Source organism: Desmodus rotundus, chromosome 9 (genome assembly GCF_022682495.2).
Source record: "Desmodus rotundus isolate HL8 chromosome 9, HLdesRot8A.1, whole genome shotgun sequence".
In the NCBI taxonomy this organism is placed as follows: Eukaryota; Metazoa; Chordata; class Mammalia; order Chiroptera; family Phyllostomidae; genus Desmodus; species Desmodus rotundus.
The window spans coordinates 29,940,402-29,957,541 of NC_071395.1; the positions used below are offsets into that span (position 1 = coordinate 29,940,402).

The window sequence follows — 17,140 nt, forward strand, 5'->3', positions numbered from 1 at the left end:
ATGAAGAGATGACGCCAGCCATTGCTTTTGCTGCCTGGAGACCGTGAGGGAAGCCGGTTGAAGGACCAAGGAGAAAATGTCATTGTTGAGGGCTGCAGAAAACCCTAGCCCTCAGTTATGCTAATTATCTAATCAGTCTGGGAAACTCACCACCTCCAGAGTTCTTATTACGTGAGCAAAAACTCTAATGTTGTTTAACGCATTTTGAGTTGGATTTTCTTCTACTGGCAGCCAAAAGCATCCTAACTAGGCCATTTCATTTCTAGCTGTTTATGCAACATGTCTTTATAATTACCTGCTCTTCATTGGTTTGGTAATAACATTGGTTTGGTAATAAATTGGTTTTTGAATAACAGCAAGATTTTCTAGTAGTGAATAAGCCAAGATATCAAATATGATGAGTCTATTTTCAACAGAAGACAAATTATTGACTATATTTTAAGTGCTAGAAATTGCAATGTTATGTGCATTTTATTTTCAATATACGAAATGTCATTTCATATTCTTATATCATAGCAGGCTCATAAAGGCCTTCTATGCAAGGAAGTCCAAGGACAAGAAGATATTTAATAAATCCAAATATAATGAAAGAAAACATTTCTGTCAAATTACATGAATATCGACACAGATATGTCAATCATAAGGAGCTAAAAAGAACTTTTAAAAATTACATTAGTAATGATAATTGTTCTGAATGTTCTATTTTCTTTATGTTCTTCTTTCTATTTTTGTTGATGACACTATAATTCTCTTAGTCATATAGACTTAAAATCTCCATTTTATTTTTGGTTCCTCCTACTCCCTTGCTCCAGAGACTGTGTTGCTAAGCTGCTGATGATGCCATCTTAGAAATATCTCTTACGTCCCTTCCATACGCTGTAGCTTTACTGCCTGTAACCTGGTGCAGACCATCATCCAACGCCTTCTGACTGCTCCACAGAGAGACAGAGAGCCTCCACTTTCCCTCCATTCATCTTTCTAAAGCACAGAGCTGTCATGCCCACTCTCTCCTTTGCGAGTACACGTTGCTCAAGGGTAAAGCCTGAGCCGGCACTCAATGTCCCAAGAGCTGGCTCCCGCCGACCTCCTGACCTTCTCCCACTGCTGCCTCATATTCTCCATGGCAGTCCAGGGGAAGGTCCTTTTTAACTCTTTATTGCATCAGCCTCTCATCTCACATTGAGTCCCATCTGTTCAAGTACTGCTTTTCATGGACTATCTGAAATTACCGTTTTCTTCACAAAGTTCTCCTGATTTCTTCAAGTCAACAAGTATGCTGTTCCTCCCCTGAATTTTACTAGGGTTTCATCTATCAGTGAAGGCATTTATTAGTTTTTAGCCACCTATTAATATTATAGTTATTTACTACATATATTATGTGCTTCCTAGAAAGGGAGAGTTCTTGAGGGCAGGAACCAGGTCTTGTTCCTTTTGTGTTGTTGGAGCCTAACATTTCCTTGACTGCTAGAAACACCCAGTAAGTAAAGCTGAATTACTAAAGAGTGCCAGGCTTTCCACTGAATCCTGTTTTGTGTGTCTAAAGCTTATCACCATTCAAGGACATGCTGTATTCAAATTCTTTAAAATTAAGAATACCTCTGAAATAGAAAACTAAGATATTTATAAAGTTTTATAGTAAATATGATTCTGAATTCATCACCCCTTAAGGAATTCCTTATGTGGTCAGTTACTGACTGGCTGAACCAAATAATTTCCCTTCCCCCCAAAAAATTTATTATATTTTAATTACAATGTAAGGAGTGATGAATTCAGACTCACATCAACTACAGGACAGTATACATACTTAGTTTTCTATCTTAAAGGTATTCTTAATATGATAGAGTTTGAATACAGCAGGTCCTTGAATAACGTTGTTTCATTCACCATTGTTTTATTATAACATTGACTGGATGGCATAGGAACTTAAATCTTGTTTCTGTCAACTAGCATATGGTAAAATTGGTTTTGTAATATGACATTTTGCCTAAAGCGACAGAGTCTATTGAAAATGTTAAGTGAGGACTCACTGTAACATATATACTTCAGGGTTATTCTCCAAATTTGTAAATACTTTTTGGTATTTCATTTGAATATTATTATTTGAACTTTACAAAAGAATGTTTTACTTTACAGAAAAAAACCCACTAGTTTTCAATGAGTCGAGAAATTGTATGTATCAATATCAAGGCAAAGGACACAAATGCCTACTTATTCCCTGGGCAGACTTCTCTCCTTATCAAGGTTAGTGCAGCGCGGTTCACTTGCAGGTATCATGATGAGACGTACAATTACTAGTTCCAGTTTCCAGTTAACACGAGGGAGGTCCTATTGAACCTCAGGAGTCCCTGATCAGCTGGCCTTCGGAAAACAGTGCAACACACGCCCACGTAAGCTGGGATTCTGAGAAATAGGGAAGATTTTTCTCCACATTTTCTTGCCCTTAATTTTCCCGTTTAGCTTAAATTTAGTACACAGTATAAAATACAATTAGATCCGGAGGTTATTAAATTAGGAAAACTGTACAGTAAATATACCCTATTCATTTCCATGAATTTATTACTTATTGGTTAAGAAGATAATGTAATTCTGTACCACAGTAGGATTAGTTCCAGCTCAGTATAAAGACAGATTACAAAGTAAGCAACTGATAATTGGTAAAATTAAATTCTAGTGTTTAGCAATAACAAGATTTTATTGCAAACTATTCTCACAAAAGAAAAAAACAACTGCTCCCAGTTTTGATCCATATCTGGATCTAACAGTTCCTTCATCAGGTGGTGATAAAGAGGTCAAGTGGGGCTCAGAAAAACACAGCAAATAAAAGGAGAGAAGTGATTTACAAAAGGGTTGAAGAGGATTTCTACCATATAGTTAAATAATACCTAGAGTCCAGCCTCTTATGACTCTGCAAATGCTAGAAAAGAGGATTTACAGTGAGGTTGGGCTGATGTTACATAAGAAAGCAGAAGCCAAGCCGAGCCACGTGGCCTGATGCCAGGTCAGTGGAGAGCTCTGGGATCCAAGACCCTTCTCAGATTAGAGTAGCAGCAGTTACTGTACTAGGCCACGTAGGGGAGTGTGACTGAGTGGCTGCAAAGGGACTCTAGGAGAAAGGTTTAAAATCTGGCTATGAATTCCACCCTCGCTACTGCCTCTGGATAGGAGGGAAGGATAGTATGAGGACCAAGACAAAGAACTGGCTGATTTGGTTGGTTGTGTTTCTGTTTGCACGGAGTGTCATGGAGGGCATGAGAGGGAATAGGTTGATTTTTCTGGTTGCAGATATTAATCCCACTAGTGGTGTAAGATCGCATGTGTGTCTGTGGTGATGCGATTCTGCCACTATGAGACCCATCCTCTTGATCCAGTTACTGTTTCTGAGAATCATCAGAATGGCTCACAATCTTGTTAGCATTCTTCTGCTTCCTTATCTGGCTCTGGGTGCCTTGGAGAGCTGGACTGTGTGTATGTGAGTGGGTGCACGTGCACACATGAACACACATGCAGGTATAGTGTGGGAAGTAGGGCGCACGGACATAAGCAGTTTATTACATAGGGAAGCAGTTCAGGGTCAGTAGCTTGAGACCTCTAAGACGAGTTTGCTCAGTGTCCCCGAGAACAAGGGTGAATAATGATGGTAACGTTCTCATGGTGGTGACATGTCCATGTGTAGGCCAGTGGAGGGTAAGCTCAAGAAGGGGAGAATGAGAATGAATCTGTGAGGTCCAGGGACCAGAACGGTAAGAAGGAGTCAGGTAGTGGAGATACATTAGGCCTGATCAGTTGTAAGGTTGGAAAGAGAGATGGAATTAAGGAAGTCCGCAGGCTTATCTCTCAAGGGCCCTTGGAAAGTTTGAGGAAAAAAACTAACCCACAGCATTAAATGCACTTAATGTTTGGACATTTTTATGTGTTAGCAGGCACATATGGTGACGAAGAATGGCTGGAGGGGATGAGATATAATTGAAGCAGAAATACAAGAATCAGTAAAAAAGCCATTATCTCCTGGGGTACATTCAGTAGTTGCTTGTGTAAATTTGAGCACTAGCCTACTTGTGAAGCATCTAACTTCAAGGGAGGAGGAGAACAAAGGTGTTCATTCCCCACTGGGGGCTGAGGCCAGAGCCAAAAAACCAGTCCAGTTTGCCCCGTAATAAGACCAAGGTGGAGGGGAATAAAAAGCAAGGTGAAACTGGATTTCTCTGAGGAGGCAGGGAGGAAATGGTGACTCCTTGAGAAAATGATGCCCCAGTTAGCTGTAGAAGTCCATCTCTCCATGAATGGTGTGAATGGTGGGTAGCACCCTCCACAAGCATAGGCACTGGCCGTGTAAAGAAAAATGCGTGTGGGTGACACCAGAATGCACAGGCTCAGGATGTTGGAGTCAATGCATCCTTAAGTTGGTATTCCGTGCCAGTTATAACCAATCCCTTCTCAATCTTGAAATAATTCCCTCACTAAATGAGTCACATTTTCCTGTTCCTATTACGAGATCCACATGCAGTGCTGCCTTGTTTGTGCCAGGCAAGCAAATCAGGGAGACAGACACCTTATCACTTAGGAAAGGACAATTTGAAGTCATCGGCTGTTTGTGGACTAATTTTCCAGTGGAGCTAGTCTGCTTCAGTAAAGATTTAAGGAAAAGATAGCACAGGCTCTGGGAACTGGATTTTCCTTTCCTGTTTTTCAGGAGAATCTTGTTTTGTGTCTTTTGTGGTAAAAGACACCTAGAACAAAGTCAGGACAACCTGGACAGTTAATGTGTTAATCTCTTAAGGAGGTGCCTTGACTGTCCCTGCCAACTTCTGCGCTGCAGGGTGTGGTTTGATTCTGCTCTGTCTTCCAGCGACTGGTGAGTGCCCGCAGAGAGCAAGACACATAATGGCACGGAAGTAATTTCACTGTCACGATTCCCGTCCCTTGAACTCGCTGCAGATTTCTAACTGTAGACAAGAGTCCCACTGGACACAACTAGAGCACACAACATTGCCCAGAAGACCTAATCAGCCCTTTCAACTATTAGGTTAAAGTGCGAACAAAAAGAAAATGGAAAGAAATTTATATTATTCTTGAAAAAAGAAATCCACCCAGAAAAATCACCCTTGAAATGGGGGACACTGTACAAGTATGATTTCAGGTTCAAAGAGACTCTTCAAAACGTACTTTTTACCCTTCACTGGGCCCTATGATTGAAGGCATTTAATCCAATTCCAATAAATCCTAATTAGCTTGAGGACGTATTTGTTTTCATTCAATTAACATTTACTAAAGGCTAGTGATCTTTAATGTTCCATGGGAAGCACTGTAGTGCTACCATATGATTCCTGTCTGTACAGAGCTCACAGTGTAGGAGCTGAGGAATCTACTACAGTCTTGGGAAGATTCCTTAACTTTTCTATTCTTTAGAACGTGGGGCTCATTTATGAGGCTAACCTGCCTGTATGTCAGGGAAAAAGCATATATATTGTTGAAGGAAAACCAAAGAAAACATTTATGGGCTTACCTGGCTTTGTCTAAATACTCTGATTTTTAAAAAAATGACAGGATATGTTACATCCCACTGTTGATAAACAACTGTAACAATTTTGTAAGACTGAAGTACAGCATATACAGAGAAAACAGAACAAACTTAGTGTAGAATAAAATTGAACGTCAGTGTTAGATATGGTGTAGATCTTGTGCTTAATCCTCAGTTTTGAGTGAAAATACAGAACAGCAATGTTACTGATGTGACGATTATGAAAAAACATTTTGAACTTGATAGAGATCAAGTATCCTAATTAGTGTATCATGCTCAAAATATACAAGTGTTTGAAAGATGCTTTAATGTTGCTACTTAACTGAAAGTGTGCCCTCCACTATCACTGGGAATAATTTCTTAGAAATGATTTAGTAACTTGATTTTTATAACAGGACACTTCTGATTATCTTAGATCAAACTGCATTGGACATTGAGGTTTATGTCATTGAGGAGACAAGAAGGACAAAGCTGAAGGGGTTTCTTGACTAGATATTAGATAATGAGTATTAATTTTTTGTAATTTTATGATTGATTCACATAAACTAACACATATTCTATTTGCCCTATTTTAAAAATTCCTCAGCATGGCTGGGTCTGGGTGACAGTATGAAGTAGAAGTTACTTTTTAGTTTTCTAGGACTTCCCTTTGGAAACTCCTCTTATGCCTCCAAGAGGTCCGCATGCAGGAGCTTCCTGGCTGCTCTGCACCTCCACCCAGGCTTGCTCCCCCCAGGTCTCCTCAGGAGTCAACACCATTCTCCTCCTCTCCCTCTTAACACTCCTGTGCCCCTAGCTGATCAGATTTCCACTGGTTGTTAAGTAGTCCTAGGATTAAACCCATTCATACTATGAATTAATAATACCTGACAAAGGCTAATTATGATTACAATTCTAGGACATTTGCATAATAAGAGAAAATTGTTACTCTGAAAGAATGAATCTTTCTTGGCAGCACTGCTGTGGTTTTGAATGAGGACCTTTCAAGACTCCTCAAATGACCCCCGCTCAGGAATCTGCCTCCTGCACCTCCCCTTGAATTGAGTAGAGGCTCTCTTTTCCCTCAACACTGTGGCCAGTTGTCTTAATTTTAATACTTGAGATACTAACTGGCATTAGAGCTTTAATGCTTATGTAATATAACATCAGAAATGATAGATATCTCATTATGGCCTAGGTGTTGGGCACTCCAAGTCCTGTCTTCTTAAGGGAAAAGAATGCCAGGTTAACAAGATCATCAGTATCACTGAGGTTGTTGGAGCCTTTACTCCAGATTTTCTACCACTCTGTGCCCTTCGTTTTGGAACTTCATGAGGGGTAGTGAGATGCTGGAGGGAGTGCTTCCTCTTTCCTTGAGACTTTTAAAGGCATATAGAAACCACACCTTTGTTTTATGCTCTACATCTTTTGGCTACAAGTGTGATTTAAATGTCCAAGACTTCTTCCACCAAGAACATTATGACCTCTTGCTGCCTCTGATCCCTTACTTCTCAAGGGTTTTCTAGGATTTCAAATGTGTGGCTGTCCTTCCTTTATGTTTCAGAAATCGTCTCTCTGTCTTCATTGTGTAAGTCCTTCTAAAGTGACAGGAAATCAGACATCAAGAAATGGATAAATTTGAGCATATTTCTATGGAAAACAGACTTATTATAATTGATTCCAGACAAACTTCACTTATCTAAGGAGAGCTTACTGATTTAAAACCAAGTGTTCTCGGGTAGGAGGTGGGTAGGTGTGCTTGTAAAGGAGCAACTCGGGAAGATTTGTGATGATGGAGCTGTTCTGCATCTTGACCATAGTGGTGGATACACAAACCCACGTGTGATAAAACTGTATAGAATAAAATCGACACACACAAATGACTACATATTAAACTGGGGAAATCTGATTCAGATTAGGAAATTGTATCAATGTTGATACCCTGATTATGATAGTAGGCTATACTTTTGCAACATATTTCTATTGAGTAAGGGGTACAGGGGATCTTTCTGTACTATTTCTTACAACTGCATGCAAATCTACAATTATCTCAAAATAAAAAATAGGATCTAAAAGATATGTTTTCTATTCTAGGATCAGAGTATTTAGAAAGATAAAATCCATACATGCATATTAGCAAACATACATGTCCACAAAAACGTAGTTAAGGTTCAGCCTACCATACACATTCTGAGTACTAATTGGAGTCAATTTCATGTTTAGGTAATGGACTGAGTCTAAATCTGGTGTCAAAGAGCATAGCCTCTTGAGATTCACATAAACAGGACAATCGTGACTATTATATTTTTTCTATACTGGTGAATGTAAATGTTTGATGAAGAAGGAAAATAATCTGAAGGTTTGTAATTCTCTATCTGTATTGATTTTTATATTGAGGTGTTTAAAAAATCTCTTAAGGAAAATGTTTTAAAAGGCAATCCAAATCCACATGTAAGGACTTGGAAGAAACAAGTTGCATGTTCTTGTGCCATTTTCCATGATACACCCTCTCTTAGTCCATTTGGGTTGCTATGACAAAAATACCGTAGACTGAGTTGGCTTAAACAACAAGGATTTATTATTTAATGTTCTGGAAGCTGGGAAGTCCAAGATCAAGAAGTTGAAAGATTTGGTGCGTGGTGAGAGCTGGCTTCCTGGTTCAGAGAATGCTGTCTTCTTGCTGTGTCTTCATATGGCAGAAGGGGCTAGGGAGCTCTGGGGGATCTTTTTAAAAAGGGCTCCTCCTTCACGGCCTAATCACCCACCAAAGGCCCCACCTCCTGATACAATCACATTAAGGATTAGGATTTCAACATATAAATTTTGGATGAACACAAACATTCAGTCTATTTGTGAGCATAGTACAGTATAATAACAATGTCTTATCCTTGTGTTAGAGCACAAGGCTTCCATTTTTAGCTACAGATAAAAACATTTACAGATCATCCAACAGTCTGTTTATAATCATACTATAAATCTCTCATTGATTCAAAATGAGTAAAATGTTTGATTAATAGAGTTAGTGAACTTTAATGAAACAGCAATGACCAATTTCAAAGGATTCACAGAAAGTAAAATATAATTTAACTCAATCACCTCAATCATTATGAATGAGAAGTTAGTATAAAGTAGAGAATGTGATGAAGAATACTTATTTAAATTTGGGGTTAAATTTGTTACTTTTCAGGATCCAGCAGGGTTTTAAAAAATATTAATGTATCTCAATAATTACTGCAATGAGAAAATATAGGGAAGTTATATTCTACACATTAAAAAAATGTAATGATCACAGATTCCCTATATCCGCTATCATTTTTTTTCCTTTGTAAATAAAATGTATTTAAATTTTCTGCAATTTCTGAGGTCTTAACACTTTCAGATTTCTTCTTTAGATGAAGACATTTCTACAAATATGATGCCAGGTCATAATTTTTATAATGTTTCAGGGTTTTTTTATAAGTTAGTAATTGATTTAGCATTTTTTGTTTTGTTCTACTTATTAGAGAGCGGAAGGGAGGGAGAAAGAGAGGGAGAGAGAAACATAGTTAAGTTGCCCCTAGCATGCCCCCAACCGTGGGCCTGGCCTGCAATTCAGGCATGTGTCCTGACCAGGGAGCAAACCAGTGACCTTTTGGTTTGCAGGCTGGCACTCAATCTACCAGCTGGGGCTAATGTTTCAGTTTTGAAATAATTTTAACCATCAGCAACATTGAAATTTACCTCTTTTATATTAAACTGATAGACTGTCTACTACATGCTAGACCAGTTTTCTCATAGAATCTATTCTGTAATCAAGTATTTTAGTTCTTGCCTGATAAGTTGGTCCACTTGCCAGATAGTTGAGGGAATGCCAGCAGGGAAGAGAATAGGAAACATCATTGACAATGAAGGCAAGTTGCACAGCTGGTACAGAACTTTATTCTTCTTCAAACCTGTCATTTTTCTCCCCACTGCATGTGAAAAGCTTGATCCTTAGAATTAGGAATTTTCTTAAGCCATCAAATGCCTATGAGGAAGAAGTGTACAGCACTTGCAAACATGATAATCAATTAAAACCAGAGGCACTGGTCACTTTAAGGGCCTCTAATATGCATCAGCGTCACTGACTCATGAACATTTTCAGGAAATAGATGCTGTACAGCACTTACACTAAACAACAAAAAGTCATCCAATATTGTTAGACTTCTGTGCATTTGATTCCCTGGGATTCCTATTCTGTAATGAACTTTGAAGCATGAGTCAATTAAAAGAAAATCCACTCCATTGGTAGTGAGAAATTTTTCTTTGGAAAATTCATATCGCTCTATCAATCTTCATTCATATTTTTTAGCTTATTTAATACTTATTAGGTATTTAGTATCTTAGGAAATTTCTTATTTCAGCCTTGGAGTCTTCATTTTCCATAATGATATAAATGCAATTGGTGCTGGTTTCATTAATTGCTATTTTAAAAACCTCAATATTCTACTTAACACATATATACACTTCTTTCAGTAGGTCAATTCTAACGGTTCTTCAAAATCATAATCTACTGAGGCAACTAATCTGCTGGTTCTTTCCTTTTGGTTTTGACCTGTGCAACCGTCCTTCATTTAATGAGCTGTAGCCTTGGGGCATCTCAGGGGCTGGGAGCGGGGCAGGGGGGAAGCACCTGACTTCTGCCTCTAACATCAGTTAGCAGAAACCATTCAAGCGAAAGGGTGAGCGTCACATGGCATGTAATTAATGTAGTATTAGGAGCACTCCCAATTTTTGCAATCCTCTCTTTTATACGAATACATTTATGATTTTGGTTTTGTCTTGACAGTAAAAAGACAATTTTAACTCATGCTTTCAGCTCCAGATAGCTCAAGGACCAGTGTGGTACTATTTTTGAGATTTCTTGACTCAGAATTAAAAACCTGTCAACAACAGAATATGCTGCTGTATGAGGTAGTGAGATCCCTATTTATCAGAGATTTTCAAGCAGAGTTGAACTACTACCTGTGAGGCACAGTGTAGAAAAGATAGGTAAACCTGATAACCTCCTACTTTGTGACTCGGTCCTTTAAAAATCACTGATTAACATTCAGCCTTACCTAGCTCCTTTGATTAAGACCCATGAAGAACATGGCATTCTAAACCCTGGAGGAATAATTTAGTAACTGTTTGTTCTGGGTCTGAAATATGCACCAGTCAAAACTACCTGGTTAGGACAAAACTTCCGTATTTTCTTTTATGAGGACACAATCATTAATACTTTTCATGAATGCTAGCATAATTCTCTTAGACCCTTTTTTTTTGAGAGAACCTATGGATGGTTAGTTATATGCATGGTTTATTGGATAACTCACTCAGTAAGTTTTTTGCCTCTTTACTCTACAGTAAAATACTGACTTTCTACCCTTTTCATGTGCTTTACTTTTCCCATTTGGTAGTCTCCTTTCTCGTTTTGCTTACAAGCCCCACATCTCCTTTACCTGAGAGGAATTCAGCTTTCGAAGGTTACTGATTGTCAAAGAAACTTATGTTCTTAGCTTGATCTTAGATTTGGCCTGGATTTGGTGTTGTCTCGGTGTTGTGTGGCACATTTATTACTCTTGCCTATTCCCATGGGAAGTTCTGGGTATGTGAGTCTCCTGATATTTTTGGATTCTCATCATTAAGTTTGCTGTAACATGTCAAAAATGATTTCTCTATATAGATAAAAAGCACTTATATAGATAAGTGGTGTTAAGTTTGTCAAGACAGAGTTAGGTTTCTGAGTTTGGAGAAAGCTTATAGTTTTACATAAAAATTATTTTATTTTTCTTTTTTCCCCCAAGATATGCTTTGGATGCAACAGATAGGGAAAAGAACTGACTGCCGATTTCATATCATTGGAAAGAGTCGATCAGGCCACAGTGACATGCCCTCTGGGTGGGACGGGGCACGCATTCTGCACACCCGTGCACACCCTTTATTAATGCAGTAATCAAAACCCAGGGCGGATCACATGTTTTTCTACTATAACATCAACTTAAACAGTAGTCATCTGTTTCCATATTTAAGTCATTTTAAAAAAGTGAACATTTAAAGTTCACAAAATCACCGGCTTGACATTTATGCTCAGGCAAATTTTCTTCTATCTTGTTTTCCGATTGTAACAAAGGATATCCAGAACTAGATATACAGCAAACCAAACATAAATACAAGCATCTTCTTTGACCCTAAATCACTGTAGGAGCCTGAGAGATACATTTGAAGGTTTTAGTTACTGGTTAAATAAAAATAATTTATGCCAAAACATTGTTAGAACTATTTGTTTTCTATTTTTATATTCTCTAAAAGCTTCAATTTTGATCACGGTATTCTAAATATTAGCCTCCTTAAAATGAAATCTCTATAGAGTCTCAAAGATCATTACCAGACTCATATGATATTTTCTTGTATAACACTCGGCCCTCTGGAAAACATAATAGACAATTCTGTTTTATTTTATTTCCTCCATCATTGGTTTATCTAATCCAAACCTGATTAATTACTGTGCAAACCCTAAGCAAGTCATTAGGAAAATGAACTTTGTTATCTACTGAAGAATTTTTAAATGAATAGATGAGTATAAAAATGACTAATATCTTGAAGATATTATGTGCTTGAAATATGTGTGGGAATACACAATGAGATTTGGTAGGTATTTAAAGAATGGAATAAATTAGTTTAAAAAGTAAAAATAGAAACAGACCAATAATCATAAGATCCTGCCAAAAGGATTTGTGAAGACAGGTACAGGATAGTAGTTGAACTGTGCTGAGTATAAAGTAGAGTATCTGAAAGGTAAGTTAAACCCTCCATGTTCGTACCACATGAAATACGCAGAGGAAATCCCCCATTCACAGAACCGTAGCGGCTGCCATTTCAGAGGTTCAGCACTGAGACAACGCTCTTTCCATTTGCGAATACAAGGTGTCTGATTTGCCTTTGTAAAACCGTTCCTCCAGTGGTCGAGACTGGCGTTTCTACAGTTAACTTGATTTGTGTTGGCTGCACTACATTGAGAGTATGCCTGTACAAAACATGCAAATATTCGTTGTGCCTCACATTTTCTTCAAGTGCTGAAGAAGTGAGCAGATCTTAGATCACTAATAAATAAGAATCCAAGCATTGAACTTAAAGCAGGTTATCAGTCCATTAAATAATTTACAGAGCCATAGTTCAGTCTTTCCACCAAGTTGTTTTCTTATTTAACACTTGCTGTTTTAAGGGAAGCTTAAATACCACAGACAATTAAAAATGAAGCAAACAATAAAAAAAGAAAAAGGAGATTCCAGAATCCATAGTGTGGGATGGCAGGCCTGTTAGCCTTAGTTTTGAAAAAAAGGAATGCTCCTAAGCATCTGAGACAAATCGTTCTTGATGTAAGGACAGGACACAGTAATGCTTGGGTGGGTGAGAACACTGACATATTTTTAGTGATTTCTATACATTAGGTAGCACATTTAGTTCCTAGAGATTTTAGTCAAGTATTAGTATTTCTTTTTGCCAAGTATGATATACAAAAAGATGAGAAAAGTAGATGTGCCCTAAAAATATGAAAATATAATATATTAAACAAAACCACTATAAATTACATAGATTTTCAGTATAAAATTGTTTTTTTTCCACTTAGAATAAATACCATCCAAGTTTGCAGATCATCTAAGTGAATTAAATATGCACATGTATCTGAATCATCTTCAGAATTTCTAGATAAAAATTGCTAGAGATATAACCAGATGACTCAGAAACCAGAAACTGTTCGATTTTGACAACGACAACATATGACCCAAAGAACATGGCTTGGGATTTAGTGTTAAGCTTTTAAAACCGCCCAAATGAGTCTGCACACACACAGCCATATGTCTAGTCTATGAATTCTATGAAGCTGTAATATCTTTAAAAGTCAGCTGAAAGTCACAGGTCTCCTCCATTTCACATTCTAGCAGGAGAACCTTTCTTAATTTGTAAAGAAGCTACAGGATGGATAGGGAGAATGTAGAGCATCTGGAAGGAGAAATCTCCATTGTAAGCCAATCTTCCTTTAAGTTGGCTACTATATCAAGAGCTTTTTGATACTTTAAAGAGGGGCAAGTTTTGAAAATCTATATAATCTCCCTAGTCTAAAGAAGCTAAAAGCAAAATGGAAACATTCTTTGGTCACACATTTCTGCTCCTAATTCATAAAAAATTTGCCCATTTTAAACTTTTCATTCCACATCAATGTCTAAATTAAATAGATGCCGTCTCCTATAATTTTCATGTGGAAAGATGCACATGGGTTTGAGTGGAATGAAAACTTAATATATTGAGAAGAAGTTCACACAATGCCACAAAATGAGCTTCAGTCTCTGCTGTTTTGGGTATACAGATCCATGGTAAGAATTTGTTGACTTCCGTAACAAGTGGAAATGTTTATATTCTAAGAGTTGGAGATACAATTTTTCTGCAACCCAGATACATAAGAGAGCCTAGTCAAGAGAGCCTAATCAGGAATCATGGTATCTTTTAATTGCTCACTACTAATTTCTTTTTGTGACCACCCATGATTCCAACTGTTCATTCCTGGCCAAGAGATGTCTAATCAAACTCCATGTCTTGTAGAATGCCTTCCACATCAGTTATCTATGAACAAAAATGACCCTGCCAAAGCCATTCCTAAAGCCAAACCCTCTGCCCTCACCTGCAGAGCTAGATGTATTTGCTGCAAAGTTTGGACAGCAAAAGCACCCAACCTCATGTACCCATTTTTGCTCCTAATATTGCTTGTCTCATGCAATGGGGGCCAACATGAGAGATTACAAACTTTCCATACAACTATAAATATCTGAGCTAGAAGGGATCTTATGATCCATCAGGTATAATACAGCCCCTATATTTTGCAGGTGAAAAAGATTAAACCCCAGAATAAGAGAACGGTCCAAGGTGACTGACTCATCCAGATAGTGACAGAATGAGGACTAAATATCTGCATCTGCTCTCTTCACTACCAATGTGGTCCATGTAACCTCCAATGTCATGACCCCAACACTTGATGTGGCCAAGGCCCTTATAACTACTTCAAGGTCAGTGTCTCCCTGTTCCTAAGAGAAAATGAAATAACACCACTCATTCTCATCATGATTAAATCTAAACTGTAGAAGTGGTCTAAATGATTAATTTGGGGTGGAGGGAGATCCACAACTTGCTTAAAATGCTATGATTTTTGAAAATCATCACATTTATTTGAGTAAGTAATGCAGCATAAACAATGTTAGGTGAACCCAGATGTATAAGTAACTATCTTTAAAGTGACCATGAAAAAACACAAGGGTGAAAACATGGGTTTGGTTCTGTGAGAGAGTGAGACCCTTTAAATGGCGCCCAGGGCTCATCTAGTGTGGCCCATCTGACAGATAAGAAAACTGAAAGCCAGAATTGCCCAAAGCCAGGCAGCTGGTTATTAGCACAGTCAGGTAAGGTGTTGGCCTTTGAATGACTAGTTTTGTCTTTGTCTACGACATCATTCTGCCTTGCATATAACTGCTTTCTTGTGAGACTAAATAATTCAATAATTTTGGATGAAATTTGATGGTGCAGTTTTCTATGCTATTGTCATAATATTTATATCCTTCCCTGCAAGCTCCTCTGGGTAGCCAATATTCTACAGCATACGGGAGTTCATCAAATGCCATGAGTATTATGGATATGTTCAACCTTTTATAACCTCCCCCACCCATACCTCAGTTGAGCTCACCAAAATGCTCTCTAATTGAACAGGTAAACACAATTTTATTTGGCTATTAAAGTGCTATTCTTGGGCAAAATTTTTCTCAGTTTCACAACAGCAGCTTCATTGGAAACAAATAAAAATCAAGGTATGAAAACAAGCCTGGGAAGTAATAAAAATAAGGAGCCTAGTAACAACTTTGGAACATTACAAGTGACTTGTAAGATATCAGACCTGGTACTAGTGACTGATACCAAAGCCTCTGAGGTAAATGTTCTAGGGGAAAATAAGGACAAAGAGGACTAAACCAGAAAGGGCAATTAGTATTAATATAACAACAATTACTCCATTATAAAGGAACAGTGAAAGTAATAAAAACTGAGAAGAAAGTGCAACAAACCCATATACGTGCATTTGCTATTGTAGCAGACCTATAATTTTTTAAAAGAAAAGCAATGCAGTGTGCATTGGACAGGACTCTTGAACTCAGAATTTATCTTACAGTAGTGTACTCTTTGCCAAAAGGGCATCACCAATTAAGGTACTTGGCAGAGAATAGTCTCTAAAATTCGTATCACTTGGACAGACTCCTTCTGTCCAAAATTACCAATTCTGCACCCTGATGTTTCCCGCATCCTTTTCTGCTGGGGAAGGTCCGGTCACGTGAACTGCACACAGGTGTTTCCCCTTTCAAAATGGCATCACTCCTACCTAAGGGATGAGAGTCTCCTGGTAAGGCTTAGCGGCAAGTGCATACTACATCTGGACTACGAGGAGCAGCCCCTGATTTTCTTGATATGCATAGCTTTTCGGAGTTGATATTAGACATGGCTTTCGTAAATAATGCAGGTGTTTCTGTCGTGTGCTACTGCCGGCTCTGTGGTTTCCAGGTGAGCTGGTGGCAGCACTCTATCTAGCGATACCTCCACAGGCGTGGGCTCTTCAGATGTTAGCTCCGTGGATGTTACATCTGTGGAAGGCTCTGCAGTTTCTGGGGAATGTTCGGCTGATGGTTCTGTCTCCTCTTCATCTTTAACTTCAAGCTGTACCCCTTCCTGGTCATCCACGTGATCTTTTCTGGACTGTGGATGAATGGACACCTTGATGGCAATCTGCTGCGGCTGTTCATGCAGCGATGAGGCATCTGAGTCGGCGGTCGGGGAGTCGCTTCGCTTCAGCGAGTTCGGGATCGTGTATACCTCATCCCTGTCTGTGGCCTCCTGGCCTTCTGGGGTGTGCCGCACGAAGTTCTGCCCCTGCTCCTCCAGCCCGACCACTTCCATGATCTCCTCCATGATGGTCCTGCAGTTCATGATGAGAGGAGGCAGAGGCACGCTCCTGGCAAGCTCTTCAATGTAGCGGGCAAACTCCATGGTTTTGAACTGGGTGACTTTGGCAAGCTCTAGAGTTTTGGCTGAGGTGATGATGGGGATCCGCTTGGCGATCTCAAACGCCTTTTGCAGCTTCTCTGCACCTTCTGTCCTAAAGAACTCGTTGATGGCTTTCTCAGTCTTCTTCAGGTGGCTGCTCATCATACACAGGCGGGTGATGTTGAGGACCATGACGATGGTGAAGGCCACGAGGCAGACAACCATGTAGTAGACACCCATGTCCCCAGAGGTGAAGATGACGCGCAGAGTCACCGTGTTGTTCACGGTGCCATAGACATTAGAAGCAACGCATGTGTATTTACCTCGGTCTGAAAAAGACACCTTGGTGATGTTCAGGAGGCCACTCTCGAGCATCTGCCACTTTCCTGTTGGAAGGGAGAGAAGAACATTCAAAAAAGGACACACGGTGCCCACTGGTGTGACTACAGACTGACATATTACTAAAAACATCTACCGTTAACAACCACAACAGTGACCATTTCCTGTGTGCCAACATTGGCATGTACGAACTCACGGAGTCTTCACAACTCTGCGGGACAGGCAGGCACT

At 38.9% G+C, this 17,140-nt stretch overlaps 1 protein-coding gene across 2 annotated transcripts in view; it reads right to left on the reverse strand.

Annotated features, from left to right (window-relative positions):
* Positions 1-8,052: 8,052 nt before the first annotated feature.
* The window catches only part of MFAP3L (microfibril associated protein 3 like), a 44,324-nt gene continuing 35,236 nt past the window's right edge, over positions 8,053-17,140 (reverse strand). For both annotated transcript variants that reach the window (XM_024568778.4, XM_045202374.3), the window contains exon 3: positions 8,053-16,956. In XM_024568778.4, the coding sequence (XP_024424546.1) occupies positions 16,022-16,956 (935 nt within the window). In that variant the 3' untranslated portion in view covers positions 8,053-16,021. The remainder of the gene's footprint in view (positions 16,957-17,140) is intronic.